Below are 21,993 nucleotides of genomic sequence, written 5' to 3'. Positions count from 1 at the left end.
TGAAGATGCAGGAAGTAGTTCAGAAAATAGGATAAAGAGCAGTCCTCATGCTGGGTTCTTTGAAGCATTACTTTAGAGTTCTTGGTATTGACTCTTGTCAACAAACAGGTTTTTAAAATTTAGCCTGTAAACCTGAGATCATTCATTCTATGCTAAATGCAATTCATGGGATCAGTCACTGAATGAATAACACAAATTAGAAGATGAAGAAATAGTGTCCACATCTTCCTTTCTGTTCATTATTTTCTTTGCTCACTTGCTTTTTCTCCAGTCCCCAAGCTTTCAAAATGATTTCTTCCCTCAGCCACCTTGAACTAGCCACTTCCTCTTTTTTCACCGTCATTCTGCCTCCTTCTGAGGAGTCAGAACCACACAGGTAAGCAAGAGAGACAGAGTCCATCAGTGATAAGCAATCACGTATGTGAATTGGCTGAATACCTGAGGCATAGTGAGGTGCACTCATTTTGGAAACACCTGTGTCACTTGCATCCAGTGAGGAACCAACCAGCAGCAGCAAACACCTCTCACCATTGCATGTCATGCACAGGTACATGCACCCAACACAGCCTCCTCAGGAAACAGAGAGAATGAGACTTTTCAGGCTCCATTTGTTTAAGTGAACATTTATTATTCTTAGCTGACAGTTGCTTAACCGCAGATTTCTAACAACGCAACTTGGATAACCCTCCTGATTTCTTTTTTCTGTTCAGCAAAACAGAATGCATCCATTTAGAGATGACAGACGAAGTAAATCAATTGAAGAGAGAGAAGAGGAATATCAGAGAGTGAGGGAGAGAATATTTGCACACGATGTGAGTAGTTGTTTTAATTGCCTCTTTAGTGCGCTCCTTCCAATAGCAGTAAGGCTTCCTCATTCCCCAGACAGCGAGGTGGCAGGGAATAAAAAGGCTGGAGCCAGAGAACAAATCAAACTGAAGAAAACTAGAGGTGATTTTGGAAGAGGATCTGGTTCAGGGAAGTGATAGAAACCTAGCCAAGGGTCTGGGTGTGTTCTTAGGATATGACTGGTGGGGACATATAGAGAGGTATGATTTTGGTCAGTGATACAGACCTTAAGTACAGAGAGTGGTTGTCAGATTTGAAGAAATGCCTTCACCTCCACATGAGCCAGCAGATTACCTACCTAGTGTTGTTTTCTTTTTAATAACAATATTGTACAGGGTAAAGAATTACAAAGAAGAAATAATCTGTTTATTTCACACACATATCCATATACAAAGACTATTTTCTGGGTTCTTAGCAAATATGGACATTTCATTATACAAAGTTAGATTGTTTTTCTCCTCAATTTCAGATCAGATCTGTGAACAGTTTGTCAAGGGAATAATCATAAAACAAATCTCAACAACAAAAAAAATGGTTGGAATTTTTTATCTTTACCCACTATGGTCAAGATAAAACGCAATTAATTAAACATTAAAAGATAAAAAAAAATAGAGACTGGATTTAAATGCAAGGAAAAGGGCAAGCAACTGCCATAGCGTTTTCGTTCCATGCAATCATTTAGCAGCCTCCTCAAATGATGTGGGTTCTTCCCCCTGCGTAAGTAGAAGTGTGAGCTCCTTTGTAAGACTCCGTGGCCAACAAGGCAAGCTTTGCTGAGTCTAGTGGAATATCTGATATCCTGCTGTGATCTGCTTCTGGAGACAACACAAAGCCAGCCCAGAGAAGTAGGCTTCAGTGCTTAGCTTGGAGGAAGACTGCTGTCCTGAAAAGTTTCAGGCCAAAGCCAGTTTCTCTGATCTTCCAGCTGGTCTGGTTCCATCAATATGAAAGTGCAGGGGAGATTCAACCTCCTCCACCACTGCACTTCTTTCACGTTTATATCCCGCCCCCTACAACCCTCGCCACCTTTCTTGAACACACTGAAATAGAATTTTGAAGATTGGATAATCCAGCTAAGAGCTCTGAAATTAAAAGAGTGTGAGAGAGAGGGAAATGGAAGTTACCATAGTTGGAGGTCTGGATGCAATTTTAGAAGACTCTGTGTATGTGTAGGCTACTTAAACTTTTATTATGGTCAGGATTTTAGATAATGCAAAATACAGCCTGACATATCGTGGGCCTTTAATTGTGTTTGGTGGATACAAGAACGAAGTGATGAGAGGATCTATTCCAGTCATAATAAGGATGCCTACAGTGGCCTGGAAAGTAGCATTTTCCTGTCTGAAGACCTTCATAGAGTTTCATAGAGATAATTTTTTTGAAAGTTAATTCATTTTTTGTTCTTATTCTCTCTCTCTCGCTCTCTCTCTCTCAAACACATACACACACACACGCACAAACACACACACACACACACACACACACATTTTCTCTCACATTCTGGTCCTGGCAGGTCAAGTAATTTATGAATGAGTTATGTTGAAAAGAAAATACAAATCACACATAAAATGCACACGCAATATTATGCTGTTTTTAAAGTTGTGTCACGTTGTTAGACACTTGACAGCTAGGTGACAGAAAGTCTGTCACTAATGCCTGTCTGTGATGAAGATGACACCTGTGCTGCTTATTTCATTTGCCAATTCTCATGTACAAAGAGAGGTCACTGGGAGACAGGGTCTGCATGACTTCCTCTATACATTGCATTTCCGTACAACCTTGTTAACGAGATTAACAGCTGGGGATCTGGGTTAAACATTTTAGGCAAGTGTTGCTATTTGAAGCATCTATGCCCACATGCTGTATCAACAGTTTTTAAAAAATAAAAGCACATTTAAATGTGAGAAATTTTAAATGTCAAGCTATTGCCATAGCTTTTTAAATCTATGAAATTATTTGGCAGCCTTCTTTAAAATGCTGTGGCTTCTTCTCTCTGTAGGAATAGAGGTGTGAGCCCCTTTGGTAGCCTCTCTAGTGGCCAGCTCTTCTGGCTTTACTTATTTTAGTGGAGGACCAGCCTGTTTCTAGCATGCCTTTTAACTTGATATCCTAGGGCAGTGTTTTAAATTGGCATCAGGTACCCATACTATACTCATAGAAGGGCTTGAAGGATTAAATGAAGTCCCAGACATCATTTGCAAATCATGTTCATGATCATATGTGCATTTTTTAAAGAAATGGTCCCTATTGTATGTCACATTCTTACAAGTTTCCATAACTGTTAAACGGCTAAGACCCTTTCTCTTAGAGGGCAAGAAACACCCAGTGTCTTTCTCTCTATCTGTATAGCTCTGCCGGAGATATGCAATCATACCACTGGTATTTTCTATGTGTTAGCTATTTATTGCCTTATAACAAAAAATTTCAAAATTTGGCAGCTGAAAACAAACAAAAAACACTTATCATCTCACAATTTCTATGGGTCAGGAGTCTGGGAGTGGCTTAACTGGGTGATTCTGTCTCAAAGTCTTACATGAGGTTGCAGTTAAGCTGTCAACTGGGGCTGCAATCATCTGAAGGCTTGATCAAGTGGTTATCTGCTTTCAAACTCTCTTACGTGATTATTGGAAGGCCTCAATTCTTCACTGGCTATAGGCTGGAGATCTCAGTTCCTTACAATGTAGGCTGTTTGGTGTCTTCATGACATGGCAACTAAATTCCCCTGAAGAAAGTGATTTAAGAGAGAAAGAGAGAGAAAGCCCAAGACAGAAGCCACAGTCTTTTATAACCTAATCTTGGAAATGATATCTCTTCCCAGCTATATTGTCTTGGACACTCAGATCAACCTTGGAACAATGTGGAATGTACCACACAAGATTGTGAATATCAAAAGGCAGGGATCATTGGGGGTGACCCTGAATAAAGAGGCTATTACTGTATCCTCTGTTGACACAAACATAAAGGCAGCACACTTTAGGGGACCTTCATCTAGTACTTCCAGATCCCCAAATGATCATTACTAGTGCCCAAATGGCTGAGGCACAAGATCATTCTTTCATAAGATGATAATTATAGTATATTAAATCAATTAGAGAACAAATGCAAAGAATCCAGCATAAGGAAACTATTTTACAGAACTCTAATCTTTTTCATAGCTGGTCTTTAGTTTAGTTTCTTCATAATTTGAAAACTGAGCTAACAAAGCGGCTTTCCTTGGCAATTATTATTTAAGCAGTGGAGTGATTCAAATAGGTTCAAATATTGCTTAAGTGTATTTTTTTGCTACTTGAAGTAAAAGTAGAAAGTTCAGAAGTACTTCCTGGTATTTACAATTTAGCAAAAGTCAAATTTATTTTAAAATCAGAAACATTCTTGAATATTTTCCAAATATATCTTGGTGTCTAAGGTGTCTGTGTGTGTGTGTGTGTGTGCGTGTGTGTGTGTATGACAGAGAGAGAGAGAGAGTGTGTGTGTGTGTGTATGTGTGTGTGTGTGCTTTTGTATACAGGCACATAAAATATGTGAGTTGCTTTGGGGATTTTCCAGAAAAAAATTCAAATCCAGTTTGAGAATTTTGACATTTTGAGATAAGACGAATTTCTTTATTATTTGAGAACTAAATAGTTGTAAGTCAAAACAACAATTTAGAATTTAGTACCTACATAATAAATGCATTTTTTGTAGTCAATATATTTGAAATGTAATTCTTTTTTCCTTTGGCAAAACTTTATATTTAGGCTTATTTTATAGTTAATTCTATGCAGTGTAACTGACTTTGGGAAGGTTAAATTGATAAAGCAATATACTTGAGAAGGTATGTTTTGCCTGGAGGCTAATTTCTGAAGGATATTTGTGTATAAATAGAGATTCAGTGAAGAGTTCATCTGTGGTCCTCCTAACATGTGCTGGGACTCCTCTTCAGTGGGGTTGGGTGATAAGGGCATGTGGTGCCACCAGAGTTGAGGGTGGGATGTGGGAGAGAACTCTATAACCCATTAAGCAAAATCATTTTTCTTCTTTTGAAAAGAAGCAAGCCTTTTATATCTGAGAATGCGTGTAAGTGACAGCTTTGAATGTTGCACTTAATTACTGTGACAATTTTATCTTTCTCTGCTATTAAAATTTGCAAGTTATTAATACTACTTTTTTAAAAAAAGTTTATTTTCATCAGCTACTGAATCACAGCCCATAACTGTATCTATCTTATTTATGAAAATGTAGTTGAGAGGATAATGAGATAATTTTTTAGGAACTTTCCAAAGAAATCAGAAAAATACTTGAGATGTTATTGGGCAAGGTATTTTTTTTTTAAAATTTTTTTGAGACAGAGTCTCTGTCACCTAGGTTGGAGTACAGTGGCATGATCTCTAGGGGCTCACTGCAACCTCTAGCTCCTGGGCTCAAGTGATTCTCCCAACTCACTCTACCAATAGCGGAACCACAGGTGTGCACCATCATGCCCCACTAATTTTTGTATTTTTTGTAAAGACAGGGTTTCGCCATGTTGCCCAGGCTGGTCTTGAACCCCTGAGCTCAGGTGATCTGCCTGCCTTGGCCTCCCAAAGTGCTGGAATTACAAGTGTGAGCCACCACTTTGGCATGGGCAAGGTATCTTTGACTTGCCTGTGTCTTACTTTTTAATAGAGTTTGGGGTTCTTAACTTTCCCCCAAATGCTATTAGATTGAGTCTGAAGAGGTCACTATGTCTTTAATTAATTCCTTCAGAGAAATAGAGTCTCAATAATTCCAATATCCAGACAAAACATTATAAACACAATCAACCGCTTTCCAACTACGAGAGCTGAGAAGTAGCAAAGTATGAACTCATAGCGTATATCTAAGCTAACGTCAGTTTCTTTTACATACCTTACTTGACTCCAGCCAATAGTAAAACCAAATTAAAGGAAATAAAAGAAGTTAGGACATTTAGTGTACTGTAAAGAGACCTTCATAGGCATATCAATGGCACATCATTTATGCTTGTTTCCCTTTCGTATATAAATGTCAAGTTTTTTAAAAAAGCTATTTTCTGAAAAGCTTTAATTGTCTCTTTGTGCTTTTTCTTAAATGAGATTTTTGCACACTTGAAATTCAGGATGCATGTTAAGTGCAGCAAGGTTAAAGCATAAACGATTCTAGAGACACCGTCACTGAAATGCTCATAAGACTGAGAGAAACACCATGTCTAAATCTAGCCCGTTGGCTTAGTGGAAGGAAATTATTTCTCTAGCAAAATGAACACAGAAACCAATATTCTGCTTGCCTCTCAGAAGTGGTTACATTAGCAGGATCTTTTAAGTCAATAATTGGTTATTAAAAGGTTATTATTACTTCTTTAGTTTTATTTTATCTTAAAATTGACCTGTTAAGTCTCTATTTATTCCTTTAACAAGTCATTTATTCATCATTTGGAAAATCTATGTATATAGCAGGATGTGTATTTATTTATGTTTAGAAACTTAAGTACTTTGGAAATGGTTTTGTGTTACTTCCTAAATACAGCCACTCTGTTATAGGACCACAGCACCATATCTTGTCTAGACTTCTCTTTTCTATTTGTTTAAATTTAATTTGATCCACCTTTCCTCAGCACATAATGGTAATGGAATTTTATCCTCCCTACATTGTGCATAAACACAAGACAGAAGAGAAACGAATGCTCGGTGAATAGAAGCTAAGAAGAAGGTCATTGATTTTCTATGTGAAAAACTGGCAAATATTAGATGGAGCTTGATTTTTTTTTAATTAGCGTGTTTTCATCTTCACTTGTCTTCTAGCCTTCCCCTCTTACTTAAGATTAATAATTGATGGCATTTCTTCAATTTTGAGAGTCTTTCAGTCAATCTCTTTATTTCATGAGAGTTTGTCATCACCAGGTAATAATTTCAGGATTGTGGCTTTATGGCTCTCCCATTCTTACGTGGATCGCATGGAGTCTGCACGCTCTGCTTTGATTTGAACCCTTTCCCTTGGCTTCTGTTGGTTGGTGGCTGCACCTCTGCAGCTCCAGAAGAAACCACTAGCTCAGAATCCGACGGCCACACGTTTCTCCAGCAATTTCATTCACATTTCTCTTCTTCTGACCTCCATGCCGAACAGACTAAATCTAAAACCTGGAGACGTCCTGAAGGAAAAATACCATATGCCGCATGAGAATTGTTTACTTTTCTAATCCTAACCTACGTTTTTCCTTTTTTATTTCTATCTTTTGTACCTATTTTTCTTAATTCTTTTCCCCTATGAGGGGAAAATTAGTTTTAAAATCAGGCAAGTATTTGGGATCACTCAGCATATCCAGAACTTCTGATCCAATGCCTTTTTTTTTTATTTTTCAGTCAGTTTGCTCCCAGGAAAGCCTTTTTGTGGAAAACAGGTAAAATAAAATTTACTTTTCCATGTCTTTAGAGGAACAACGTCTGTCATGTGTGTCTTGTATATTCATAAATATATATCCCATGTATAAGTGTGTGCTTGAATATATGTATTAGCAGATACATATATCTATGCGTACACACATATATATTAACACATATATGTTATTTAAAGCATCTAAAAATGATCTAATTTGGAAAAAAAATTTTCTTTCAGTTAATTCCAAACAGAATTGTAAAAGTTTTTCCTATTTAAAGTCTCAATTTCTGGTCCTTGCAAAGGTATACTTCCTATTACCTTCACCAGGCATTAAGAATAATAAATATTGAGACATCACAGGAACTTGCAGTTTCATTGGCTTATTTAGTAGTCCGCTAGAGGCATGCATATATTTGGTATTATTGGCCACTTCCTGTGCCCCATAACAATATATAGCTATACAAGTAACAATTGGAATAATATTTTCAGTTTTTTTTATTCTAAACAATCTATTCATCTTCATAAAAGACTTGACCTTGAAAATCTTATCTAAACTGGCCTAGATTCAGCAGTGTACCTGGCATAGGAGTTAGTAGGGGGAGGTAGTTGTCGTGAAATAAATGGGTTATAAAATTTAAAGAAAATCTTGGAGATAAGAGCAAAAATTTTTCAAACTTAATATATACCCTTCAAAAATCATTCTAAATTGGCATATATATTAAAATGCCCCATTGATTTAATTGCAGATACTCAGGGCAAATTAAGGAATCCAAATTAACTGCACTAATCACATTTAAGAGGCATCAAAATGGGCAACTTGATTTGAAAATGTGGTATCTATAAATAAAGTGGTGGTTAATTTTATTTCAGGGGTTTGCTTAATGGGTATTCCTATACCACTGATTAAAATAGAGACTGTTTGATTAAATGCCAGTACTCAGAGAAATTTAAACTGGACATTAAAGGTGACTGGCTTAAAAAATTCCATCATTCATATTTGCAGTTGGAAATCTTCAAGTAATGTGACTAAACCCCTTAATAGAATAACCTCTTCAGAAGAAGTGATAAAATTGAGAAACACATAAAAGGGATTCACAGAAAACTTCAAAGTCCATATATATTTAGACAAATATTCCCTATTTACAGTAAAATCAATAATCCATAAGCATTGACATCTTGCAGGTGATTCTAAAGGATTCCAAAAATACTCTATCTTTGCCAGAAAGATTAACTGAGCATTTACAATTCAGATTCATGGGAAACCTTATTCTCTAGTCTTCTAGCCAATGATTTTCCCTATCTTCCTCCCGAATCTTATCCATTTACACTTGAGTGTCCCTTATATTATGTTGGATTATATCCAACATTACAATAATTGGCCACATATATATGTATTGCATATGTTAACAGGTCTTGATGGTCCTGGAAACCAAAAATCTAATTAAGTGACTTACCACCAAAAATAAATACATTTCTTGGATACCTGCCTCTGGAATGCCAATATTTCATTATGCCAAAATATAAAGAATAGTTTTAATATATTACTCTAAAAAGTCACTACTAACGTACTTAACTAAATCTCTATTATACCTATATCAATCTCTTTTCTCCTCTTCTATTCCCTCTACTTCCTCTTTCCTTCTTTTCCCCTTACCTAGCATCAGTGTCTTAATCCTAGGGTAGAGATCTTAATCCTATCCTATGGCCATTAATTTATTATGGCAAAATTCAACATCATATAAATAAAACTTTGTATGGGATTGATTTGTGCTGTAGTAGAGTACGCATCCATGTAACACAAGGCATTTAGTACCCTTAGGTTTTATATTATAAAAATCATGTTTTTCATTTCCAGTAGGCTCTTGGAAGACAGTAACATATGCAATGAGACCTATAAGAAAAGACAGCTCTTTCGGTTGGTATGGTTTACTTTCTTAAACTGTGTTTTTTTCAGATTATGTGGTAGAATCAATGTTAAATATTAGTGTACTCATGTAAAATATATCTGTTCATTTAAAAAAGTCTGGTTATCTCTTTGTAAATCTTGTTACATAGCTAGTATGGAAGTCATATTGGGTAGTATGAGATATGAGACTGGAAATCTATCACTTCATCTACAATTCGTTAGGGTTCTTCTAGTTTTCTGCTTTTCAGGGGCTAACTTTGGTAGCACACTGTTTTAATTTTCCCAAATTAACTTTAGTAAATTACACTGAGTTAAATTTTCCCTGACAGATTGCAATTGTACATACATTCTCAACACTGGAAAATAAATCAATGATAGCCCTACTTGGGTAACTAATTTTTAATTTTATCTGCTATAATATTTCAAACAGTGTATTTTCAAGGGTGAATTTTATTTCTAAAGAAAGATACGAGGTTCCTTCCAATTAAAATGACCTACTTAAATTAAAATCTGTGTAGGATAAGGGGAAAGGATGATAATTTTTTTAAAGTTCTATACTAGACTAGAAGCTCTATGAAAACAGATGGACCATACCCATTTTCTCACTGCTCTATTCAATGTATATCTGACATCCATTGTAGAGAAAAGTGTACACAGTACTATAAGTATACTCAGTATCCAATACATATATTTAATGTGTTAGTGTGTTTATGAATGTTAGGATTTACCTCCGTTGTAGGAATTACTACAAGAACCACAACAAAAACTCTTATCCACTTAAAAGAAAGAAAATACTAAGAAAATCAGATGAATTGAATGTTGAGAGAGTACATTTTTGCAATAAGTCTGGACTTTAGAGCTCATTATAAGTAAAGTTAATTTGTTACCTTACACTTTGATTGAAACGAAAAACAGAAGCTTCTTTTTGGACTTCTTTCACTTTTCTAGATTGAACTATGAAGTTTATTATGAAGTCTTCCTTATGTATCACTAGACAATTAATTTTCTTTTCCACACTTGAAGATTTAAGAAAATAACTTTGCACTTCTTTTGAAAACTCAGAGAAAAGCTAAAATTTACCATTAGTCCTATGCTTGCACACTATGACCTGGTTTGTTTAGGCCAATATAGATAAAACATTGGTTCTTGTCCCCTAAAGGCCAATTAGTTTTACACAATCCCAAATCTGTCCCCAAGCCAGAGCTACCATATACTCAGGTTAGCCATCTCAAATATGGATTTCATCACCCACCCAAGTCACCAAGCACAGAAACTCAGAAGGGTAACTTAGCACAAAGCCATTCACACAATTGTAAAAGCAATTCGAGATGTAGATCATCCCTAACCCGTGCAAAAAAAGATGCATTTTGACATAAAGGAAAATAAATATTTTCGGTTATGTTAATCAGCACAGAAGCAGAGCTTAAAATATATGCTTTATAACTACCTTGGGATGAAATTCTAGTTACTTACAAGAGGGCCAGCTCCAATGACCAGATATCCCATTACTATCGTCTTCCTGGATTCTAGTAGGGGAGGACCAAGACTGGGCTTAGGAGAGAGGGGAAGACACCTGTGCATGTGGTTTTCTACAATGCCTATGATCCCACACCCAAACAGATTTGGAATTCAGTACTGGACCTCACTTCACCACTGTTAAGATGATAGTGCCATATAAAATAGAGAAGTACAAAATATATTTTAATGTATAAATACCTAGGAATCATAAATTAGAGTTACACATTATTTTTGAATCTCATTAATGCTAACTCCCTAAAGCGGCAACTTAAATTTTCTCTTTTAAATGTACAGATTATGGCTTAGGATAGTGATCTGAGCTAGTGAGGTAGAGGTAGAGAAGTTAAAGAAATCTTAGGTTGCCTTACTGAGCAGGTGATGTGACATAAGTCTAAAGGAACTTCATACAGCCCTAAAAATAGCTCTACCATGGAGAAGGGTGTAGACTACGACACACTAAATTGCACCCAGAAATAGTGGTGGCCACCTTCTATACCCAAAAGGCCCAGTCACACTGGCGTTTACAGAAAGTCTGGATTCCTGCCATGGAGGTGCAGAGTTCACGGCTAAAGAGATTATTGAAGCAGAATTAGTAATGGGAACAAGGGATCACCCCCATATGGAGAGCATCCATCTCATGCATCCTGTACTCTGAGGCTAAGCACCACTCCCAAATCGTCAAGCCAATGTTTTTCTATAATAAATATTTCAAATTAGCTGCAAATGAGATTATTGTCACATTTCTGGTGCATTCACAGTTGCTAAATAATGATTTTGCTAGACTTTGTAAAACATAGTTTAACATAATCATGATTATATGGGAGAAGAATGAAGTTGAATTTGGAGATTTAAAGAGAAGACAATCAGAAATGGAATACCAAGCCCTTGAAAAGGCTATTTATTTCTCTGCTCTATCTCCCATGGCTTTCTTGAATTTCAAAGGAGTTTAAGAGGTAAAGCCACCTGGTCATTGGTGAAGGTCTAGTATTCATACCTACAACTTGGTTTTCATCAAGTGGTTCTTATTTCTCAAACCAGCCATCCCTGTGGTACTGAGAACAGAGAGAATGTTTTTAAAATATTAATAGAGGATGGAGGGCATGGAGTATTTTCATCTAATCTTTCACTCGAAAGTGCTTTTTGTTTTGTGAATATTCTGTACCCCTTCCTCCCTTTGCTTTACAAAGTTCCTGCCACAAATCAGTTATTTCATTTTTATTTCTTGGATCCATTTATCTTCTTATGTTTGGCTGAAATAAAAGAAAAAGTTTAGTGAGTAAAGTTAAAGCAACACTTAAAATTTTCTTTGTACTGTCTGTACAATTTTGTCGGTGAGTATTTCAATCACATAGTGCACTTCAAACATCTCAACAGTACATTATTGTCTTTAAAATATTTTTCAATGAAGCTACCAATCACATCTGTGAGATTTGAACCAAGGCTTAAATATGTCTCGTTGCTAATATGAATTAGGTGTTATATTTACTGATCAAGATTTATATCCCCTTTACTTATTTATAATCCATTAAAATCTTAAGGTATTTTACTGATGCATTATTTTTATGTTCAGAAAAAGCTTTGAATTTATTAACAAAGTTATGCTTTAGACAGATTGGAAACCAATGAAAATGCAAATTTCATCAAATTTCTCTTTAAAACACATGCAATTTTGCATATTTCTTAGAGATACTCTAGAGTCTTCAAACTTCACTTCTGGCTATTGGATCTCTTCCAATATATTTACCCTTTTTTCTATTTGAAGTTTGAACAAATGTGTTCTTTCACCTGAGGAGCTTTTTTTGTTATTTCCATTGTTCCCCTTGGAAAGTTTTGTTGTCAGTGTATAGTGTTTACACTGTTGTTATTTTCAAAAGTTTTTCTACATGAAAAGAATTAAAGGGTTCTTTCCTCTGACCATGAAGGTTAAACTCAGTGGGCAAAATTCTTACCATAGGTTAATAGAGTAATTTCTGTGATTTCAATGCTATCTGTCAAAGCCTTGGTGATTTCAGATGTGTATCTCATAAAGCTGGAACATGAATTAACAGCTTCTCTTATTTTGTTCTAAAGAGAGAGAAAAAGTCTTCTTTGGTGGGAGTTACTATTAGAATCATTTAAGATCACAATTACTTCTGAACATTAATTAATTATTGATTTGAGTCAGAAGAACTTATCCCCCTATTCTCTTTGCAAGAGAAATTAACAATTACATTTTATGACATGTCTTTCTAGTTGTTTCTCCTTCACCGACAGAGGGATCATGTGACATTTCTAGGTTTGATTTTTCTGTTTGTAACCTATGTGTTGTGTATGATATGTTATCTGTCTATACATCATCAAAGTATTTGTAACACTGGGAGGCAACTGGTTTAAAGAAAAGGGTTGGCAGGAAGGGTCTTGTGTGGATGACCTTCCAAGAAAAGCCTTGCTCTGTGCCTACCCATACCATTCATGTAAGGTAATCCTGTCCCTGTGCATCTTTCTGGTGCTCGTACTCCAGGGGCAACAGAGATGGCTCAGGGAGAACATCTGGGAGTCGACAGAGCAGCTCAGAAAATGAACTCAAGTGGTCTGACCACCAAAGGGCCTGGAGCAGCACAGACTCCGACAGTTCCAACCGCAATCTAAAGCCCGCCATGACCAAGACGGCGAGTTTTGGGGGCATCACGGTGCTGACCAGGGGTGACAGCACTTCCAGTACTAGGAGTACCGGGAAGCTGTCCAAAGCAGGTAGTTAGTACTGAATGTGTTTATGTCCTGTAGTAATTTTTGGATTCTAGCCAAGCCATATGGTCACCATTCCCTCTGACTTTCAGTTGACTGATAATGATGATATTAATCACAGGGATAGCTGGAAATCAGAAGGTACAATTTAAATAGGTTACTGCCTCTTTCCAGTTATGTGCCTAGGTCAAGTTACTAACCTCTCCAAGTTTCAGTTTTCTTATCTATAAAATGTAGGTTATATAATGTTATTCAAACCCACCTCAGTAGACTTAGTGTTTACGTATTTAATTTAAGTCTTAAGTTTACTTATTTAAGTTTTCTCAGGAAACTGAAGTTTAAATTGCATTATTTATATAAAAATGATTACCATGGCACTATTGCTTTTAAAGTTAGTAATATGAATTATTCCTTAAAAACACACCGTAGGATAATTATAATATTAATAGCTTTCGTTCTTGCATTGGAATGCTGTTAGTACGATCCCAGGCCTGGTTTTTAACCATTCTGTGCCTCTGTTTTCTTCATCTGATAAATAGAAATAATAATAGTACCTATATTGTAGAAATATTATGAAGACTAAAAGAGTCAGTATACACAAAGCAACTTGAATAATGTCTGTCAAGTTATAAGCCCCCAATAAACTCCAGTCCTTATTCATTTTTAATATTGCCATTTAATGTTTGCACCCCTGCTTTGCAGATAAGACAGGTGAGTGTCAGAGAGGTTTAGAGTTTCCAAGTTACCAGGTGCTTGTATGTTTTTTCCAAGTGAAGCAAATAACGATATTCTGAGGTAGGTAGTTCAAGTTTGCATGAACGGTCTTTGGAAGGTGAGTGATAATGAGAGATCTAGGAGAGACATTAACTTGAAACAACTTTAAACTGATGGAAGCATGCACCATGATGCTCACATGCGTCTGCAAAATGCCCTCATGGTCGGCCATTTCTAGCTCTTCTGTCTCCCAAAGATTATCCACTATTGTTTTTGAATTATTTTCAAATGTTCACAATTAAAATACCTCCTAAAATCTCAGGAAGGTGACAAATGACCATTCACTAGCACTCCACGAACTGAAGTTTGTGATTTTAGTATGTAATTGTTTTTGCTTTGTTTTGGTTCTGCCCTAGAAAATCAAATTCCCTGACACTCTCTTGGGTTGGGTGGGGAAGTGGTTGGGACTTGTGATTCTGTTGTATGCACTGGGTGTCAGATTGTATGGGTGGAGCATTCAGGATCCTGAAGTGACAGGTGAGTGGGAGGCCAAGGCAGGAGTGGGATGAAGAATGGAGAACCCCAGTTAAAGTTTAGACACGGGCTGCCCTGGACTGTGGATATTTTCCCAATCAACCTTTACACTCATGTTAGGGCTGAGGGGTTCCCCACCTCCATGCAAAATCTGGGTTCATTTGCTAATGGTTTAACATAATTAGGTTGTTGACAAATTCTTCCTAAAAATTATCTCATGTTTTCCTATATAAGGAGAAAATTAATACCATTTAGTTATTACAGTCACTACATAATACACACACCCTGATTCTTGGAAAGATTCAGATGGGTTCACACTGCCTTTCTGCAACTTTTATTCACTAATTGGTGAGTTCTTGATTTCTTACTCTAATTAATTGCTCTCATATTCCACTATTGTAGCAACTGAAGTAAAGAAAATCCACTGTAGTACACTTGAGCTCTTGTAAACTAAGATAGATTTAATAGTTTTAAATCTCCTTAAAATGTGAAAACCAAGTACTTTAAATGGTGCACTTAAAAATTCCAGCACACCAAAAGAGCTCTTAAGATTTTTAAATTAATAGTCATTCTCCATGCACCAACCCCCCAATCACTTCCAAAGCAAAGCTCTTTGGAAACATTTAAAACACTTCAAAAATGTTAAAATGCCATGTTCTTTGAAGAATGATTAGAGATTGTAAGTGCTTCAGATTTTTTTTCTTTTAATCTAAGTGTCTCCATTTGAAAGCTTGTCAAAGTGCAGGCATGGAAAGGGAATAAAAACTTACAGAAGATCAAGGTAGGATGTCAAAACAAACTTACAATTTCCCAAGATGGATTTATGAAGCAAAGCTGTCAGTTTTGCTGTCATGGAGCTTCAGAACAGCACAAGTTTTCAGTTTTTTACCTAATTGTTCACAGTGGAATTGCAAACTTTTTTATGACCTTTTAGAAACCAAGTCTGGAGTTGTGATATTTAAGTTACTCTTCTCCTCCTCTAATTACATAGATTCTAGCTTTAAATAGATAATAATGAGACGTTTTCCATGTTGGAAACACGTTTTCCTACATTTTGGAAGGAAGCATATTACTGAAGTATGAATGTACAAGCACATTCTCTTGAGGCCTGGGCTGCCTACCAGATGCCCAGCACACATTTCTGGAGGCAGATGATGCGATTGTATCCTCCTTACCGAAAGCACTTGAATGACACCTGCGTGGCAACCTCAGCTGTTTCTTGTTAATAGCAATGTGGTTGAGAAATAAAGAGTATGACATCTGTTTCTTACCACATTGGCCTAGCTATACTGTCACTATTGTTCCCCCATCTTGATCTTCAAAGCAGGGTTTCTCAACTTTAGCTCCATCAGAATCACCCAAAGGATTGGTTAAATCCCAGATTGCAACACTCACCCCCAGAGTTTCTGACCCCTAGGTCTGGGATGGGGCCTGAGAATTTGCATTTCCCACAAGTTCCCAGTTGATGCCAATGCTGCTTGCCTGGGAACCACACTTCAAAAACAACTGCTCTGGAGAAATAAAATGTACTTTTGTTTTGTTTTAATAATTTTAGGTGGTCTGGCTTGTTGTTTTCTGGATGCAAGGCTATTCCTGCTATTGTCACGTTCCTTGCCTACATCTTGGAGTATTTTTTGATCCAACGCAAGACACCCCGTGTTTCTATCACTTCCTCTTATTTGTCTTTATCTTTATTACTACACTAATACATCTTGGATATTCTCGTCCTTCTTGTAATTTTGAAAGCTTTAGGTTATTCTACTGAACACTGACCCCCTGAAACTGGAAATATTTTCTTGAACTATATAATTCAGAAATAAAACCTTTATGATTTGTGGTCCTTGTAAAAGAAAAATTGCACCAGATGGTGCAGGCAAAAGAGAATGTATTCATTATTACTGCAACAGGGATCAAGACTATGATCTCTCTCTTTAGAGAGAGAACTGAGCTCCACTGAATCAAAAAGCAGGAGACTCTTCAAGCACTGGGGTGAGCTAGTGGCAAAATTTTGGAGGACATTATAGAGGAAATTGGGTGATGTGATTAGGCTCTATGTGCTTGCTAATTGGTGCTGTGGAAGTTAGGCTCCTATCCTCCCACAGAAATTGAGAGATAGGGGCTCTTTTTCTCATGATGATTAGATTTCGAAGGGATGGCTCCCAGGTACTTAAGAAAGACCTTCCTGGATTGTAAAAGTGGCAAGAGGCTAGGAGATTTACATCTCAAAGGAGCATAAATGCCCTAAGTATAGGGAGGTGAGGAACCTCTTGTCTGGAAGAAACCAGTGAAAAGTTTGGTCAAGCTGAGGGGAACATTAAGGTCATCTTCCTTACCATTGCTCACCATTTAGTCTGGTATCTTCTATTTTACAAAAGGGTATGTTGAGGTCGAAAGTAGTCACTTCCTGAAGAAAACACAGCTAGTAAGTGGCAGAACTAGAATTAAAACCCAGTATCCTTCCTCCCTGGGAATGTTCCCTCTGCTCCAAGGGAATCTGCCTATGTCCTTCCCCTTCTGCCTTGTCCTTTCTCGGTTTTTCATTTTGTTTTGCCTTGTGATCTCTTTTTCTATCTTTTGTCATGTTTCCCATTTTCTTTTTCCTGTTTTTCTCTTGAGGGTTCACCTGAGGCCCTCACCTAGCCACTCAGATGTCTTCTTTTTTCTCCTCCCTGTGGCTACCCCTTAGGGTTCAGCTTCAGTTTCTGAGCTTTCCACTGTGAGTAGCATGGAATTTTCATCTAGTCTCTCCTAGAACTTGGCACAGGCTTGGTCAGGGGCCTGGCCCCCGTCTGTGCCTTGCTTAAATGATAAGAAGATGAATATGATCTACAGGCTTAGCCATCTGTGGAGTCAAGTTGCCTGGGTTTGAGCTCAGATTCTACCACACACTGAGCTTTGGGAAATTTAACATATCTTAAGATCAGTTCTCATCTTCAAAATGAGGCTGCTGTAAAAATTAGACAATTCATATAGAGAAACTAGCACAGTGATTGTCACATAGGCATACTGTATAAATATTTGTCATGGTTATCATTAAACCTCTGAAAAAAAGGAAACCAGAAATACTTTTAACTCTCAGCCATTCTAAATCTTAAAAGTTCTCAAATATCAATTTCATTTTTCTTAAAAATCTGTGAACACTTCTAATCCCGTGCCTTTTACTAGCATTTGTGTTTTATCACAGACTTTAGCAACACCGGCTATGTGTGGAATATGGCTCTCCCTGGCCTTGATGATTGATGTTTACATGCTGGTCAAAGCCAATCAGAAGGGCCAGTTACTAAATCCTGGCTGTATGTTGATTGCTGAGCCATCCTTTTGAAGAGGTTTGACTTTATTTTCATCTTTGCACGTGCAGAGAATTTAAGCCAAATTTAGGTTTCCTTCCTTCCTTTAACCTGTGGAATCAAATCATTTACATTGTTTTCTCATTTCTCCTATTGATGCTGCTTCTTTTACCTCAGGTAAGGGAAGGGTATAATGTTGTAAATCAGTGATTAATGGCCATCTTTCTAAAACCAAAATTAAATTACTCTTTGGATTGGGTTGTGACACTTCAGTCTGTCTGCATCAACCCATCCCTCCTAACACACACCCATGCCATCACTGGCTTACAGCTCAAATCTGAGTTAGGATGTGCTCCCTTGGCCCCAACTCTTTTTCAGTGCCTAGCCCTTCAGTCTGGAGATGAGCTGGATCATGTTTGTATAACATTAAATAGCTTGGTACAGGAGGTTTTGTTGTTGAATTATTTATGTTGTTGCTGTTGACTCTAGTGTCAAATGTGTAACATAGCATCAAATTATACACAGCAGGTCCATAAACACACACTGCAGTCTGCATTGGGAATATGACCACAGAGTCATAATTTCAGTGATATCGTCTCAAAACTATTATTAGCATTTTCAATATTCTTTTTACATTTTTTATTTTTTCTCCCCATGCCTTATTCATAGCCCCATCAGCATTCTAAACCCCTTAGATGGAGCATCCTGAGTTGACGTAAAACTATCATTATTAATAATCAAGTCATGGGGAAAGCAAGAGAAGATGGCCAATTGAGAACACTTGTGACAGGCCATGGTATATGCATACGTACAATTTCAAGTGGCAATGTGGGGTTGTGGTTAAAGCTTGAGCTATAGGTCAGTCTGCATAGACCAAATTGCAGGTCTGCCATTATCTAGCTATGTGAACTGACCTGAATTACCTAACTTCCTTATACTTCAGTTTCCCTATCTGTAGAGGCAGTATTAGTCATTATTTACGTGTTTATTCAAGTGCTTACACATACTAAGTTCTCAATAAATATTATCATTCTTCTAAAAATTATCATGATCTCCAATTACCCCTCTTCTCTGCACTTACATGTTATGTTCCTATCACTTATTTTAAAAGAACTCCAGTTTAATTTAAGGGCATATTGTAGAATCTTGAAAAGAGTGTTAGTGATGGATTATATATTTTGACTTTAATAATACATAAGACTGCATTTTTAATAACATAATCAATAGTGTAGGCTGATGATTTAATCAAACTCGTGTACTACATTCTTGCAACCTGTGGTATTACCCAAGTAATCTATTAGTTTGAATTTGCAATAATATAAATTTTACTTAGTGTGTTTTCTCTTGGCTGCTCTGGTTAATACCTAGTACCCAGGACAGCTGTGGTTAAGGGTACTGGGGCTGCTTGTCTCTTGCTGTAGTGAAATGCCAGTGAGAGCCCAATGGATATATTGGGATATGTTCCTATTTTTGTCCATAAATGGTGGGACAGAAGAGATTGTCAGATTCACCTTAGGGACTTCTGCACACTGTTCCTGTTACCTATGTGTTTGAAAAATTCGGAATCCATAAACATCACAATTATTTTACTATTCTGTGTCATTTAAAGGATACTCAGTCATTATAAGGCCAAGCCCTCTTTGGTCCACCTTTTAGCTATATTGCTAAGACTTCTTCAAATATGTAAAATTCAGTGTAGTACCATAAACACTTAAATATATTACATTAATAATAATAATAATAATAATAATGCCCACCATCTATTTGATTCCTTGCTTTTTTTTTTTTTTTTGATGGAGTCTGGCTCTGTAGCCCAGGCTGGAGTGCAGTGGTGCAATCTCGGCTCACTGCAACCTCTGCCTCCCAGGTTCAAGCGATTCTCCTGCATCAGCCTCCCGAGTAGCTGGGACTACAGGCACATGCCACCACGCCCAGTAAATTTTTTGTATTTTTAGTAGAGATGGGGTTTTACCATGTTGGCCAGGTTGGTCTCAATCTCCTGATCTTGTAATCCACCTGCCTTGGCCTCCCAAAGTGCTGGGATTACAGACGTGAACCACCGTGCCCAGGCCATCCTTTTTTTTTTTTTTTTAATCCTTAATATCTAAAGTTTCAACTTTACGCACAAAAATAATAACATTCAATGGTTTAAAGTTGCCTCTGGTCAGATCGTTAGAAAAAGTCAGAGTCCTGATTCATCTGTGTCTCCCTGACACTCAATCACATTCTCCTAAACCATGCCACTCCTTAAAAGGGATCCTATTTGATTTTGAAATGTGTTTGCTCATATACACTATGCTCCCAGGTCTACTACTCACACATGAATGTAAAAGATTATTTATGACTAGGCCCCTTCAGACTTCAGCTGTATAGGTGTTGGAGAACCAGTACTTCAGAACCATGCACATGAACTTCACATCATAGGGCTCTTCCTTAAGGCGCAGTCTCTTTAACAACCATCCCTGTCATTTTATTCATATTATTTCAGCTTAGTAAGACATTTCCATGGTACTAATTACTTGGGGATATAGGAGGGAATTTTCAGGTACTGAGTTCAGAGCTTTAGGGTACCCTTTACCAATTTATCACCCTAGTAGTTTGTGAAAAGGCTGAGAGAGAAAGTTCTCATTCTTAATTCCTCTTTTCCCAGAAAATTGACACATCTGAAAAATATGTAGCAAATATTTCAATAAAATATGAGGCCAAAATATGAGAGGGGCATTAGTTAATCTCATCCTACAGCATGCGTCCCAAATTCTTTAATGATGCGTCACAGAAACGTGAGCATTTAGATTCAGATTGGTGCTTTCTCTCACCTCTGTGTGTTGAATGATTTGTTGATCGTATCCCTATGCCAGGTTCTGAGTCCTCCAGCAGTGCAGGCTCCTCAGGATCGCTGTCCCGCACCCATCCACCTCTCCAGAGCACACCCCTAGTCTCAGGCGTGGCAGCTGGCTCTCCAGGCTGTGTGCCTTATCCAGAGAATGGAATAGGGGGCCAGGTTGCTCCCAGCAGCACCAGCTACATCCTCCTTCCACTTGAAGCTGCAACAGGCATCCCGCCTGGAAGCATCCTTCTTAATCCACACACAGGTGAGTTACTACCTGCTTTATCAGAGACACAAGGCTTTCAGAAGTTTGTTCTTATGTTTGATCTTATTAATTTGCTAGTAAGTATTCTGAAAATTCCTGAACAGGAAAGCTAGTTGCATGAACTGTTACGAAGCATTTTTGTTTAGAAAGAGCAGATTTATAGCAGTATTTATACCTCTATATTTATATCTTCATATCAATATTTATATTGATGTGTAGATATAGATATTTCCAGAAGCATCCACGTTTCTGTCTTTTTTCTTTTACTACAGTGTCTCTCATGCATGCTGAAGAGCTAAGATGAGAGAAAATGTTGTGATGAGCTGGGATATACTAATTAAAACTTTGTGTTTCTCAGTCTAAATCCCCAGTTAGCTTGTATAATGTCAAAAGTGTTTTTGCATCCAAGGATATTTCTGGAATTGAAGTATCAATTGAGACATATAGTGACCATTAACTCTAGAAGTTGCTTTTTAACCTTAGAATTTCAGCCAGCTCCTATGAAAGTAATAAGAAACAGCAGTGGTGATGAGAATACAGCGAGAAAATTATTGTGTATTTTAGAAATGTCGGGCTTAGACTGATTTTGGTGGGGTTTAGAAAATTGTTCATTTTATGACTATGGTTTCTTCTATGATGAATGGCCATTGGTTCTTTAATTTTGCATTTTTCTAGTGGGTCAGTTAACTTCTACATTGATTTCAAAAGACTGAGGGCATTGAGATTCTAACATCAGCAAATGAACTCAGGAACATCTGCTTATTTGCGGGGGAAACTTCTCAACCTGGGGCATTTTTGTCTCTGTCCCCAAGGCCACTCGGCAATATCTGGAGACATTTTGATTATTATGACCTGGGGAGAAGAGGGCTGCTATTGGCACCCAGTAGGTAGAGTACATAAATGCTGCTAAACATCCCCCAATGCCTAGGACAGACTTCCACAGCAGAAGATTATCTGGAACAAAATGTTGGTGGTACCATGGCTGAGAATCCCTGGCTTAGAAAGCTTGACATTGACTAGT

The 21,993-nt window shown here is 37.2% G+C and overlaps 1 protein-coding gene across 48 annotated transcripts in view; it reads left to right on the top strand.

Moving 5' to 3' along the window:
- ARPP21 (cAMP regulated phosphoprotein 21) overlaps positions 1–21,993 on the top strand; it is a 156,776-nt gene that overhangs the window by 70,921 nt on the left and 63,862 nt on the right. For 9 of the 48 annotated variants that reach the window (XM_055283923.2, XM_055283952.2, XM_055283917.2 and 6 more), the window contains 3 exons: positions 7,182–7,219; positions 13,122–13,351; positions 20,739–20,972. In XM_055283923.2, coding sequence (XP_055139898.2) covers positions 7,182–7,219; positions 13,122–13,351; positions 20,739–20,972 — 502 coding nt within the window. Of the gene's footprint in view, positions 1–710; positions 813–7,181; positions 7,220–9,052; positions 9,113–13,121; positions 13,355–20,738; positions 20,973–21,993 lie in introns of those variants that run through there. The other 39 variants (XM_055283671.2, XM_055283631.2, XM_063636732.1 and 36 more) reach the window with 15 other exon arrangements.

Source organism: Symphalangus syndactylus, chromosome 1, assembly GCF_028878055.3.
Source record: "Symphalangus syndactylus isolate Jambi chromosome 1, NHGRI_mSymSyn1-v2.1_pri, whole genome shotgun sequence".
NCBI classification, from domain to species: Eukaryota; Metazoa; Chordata; class Mammalia; order Primates; family Hylobatidae; genus Symphalangus; species Symphalangus syndactylus.
This window is presented reverse-complemented; position numbering and strand designations above follow the sequence as displayed.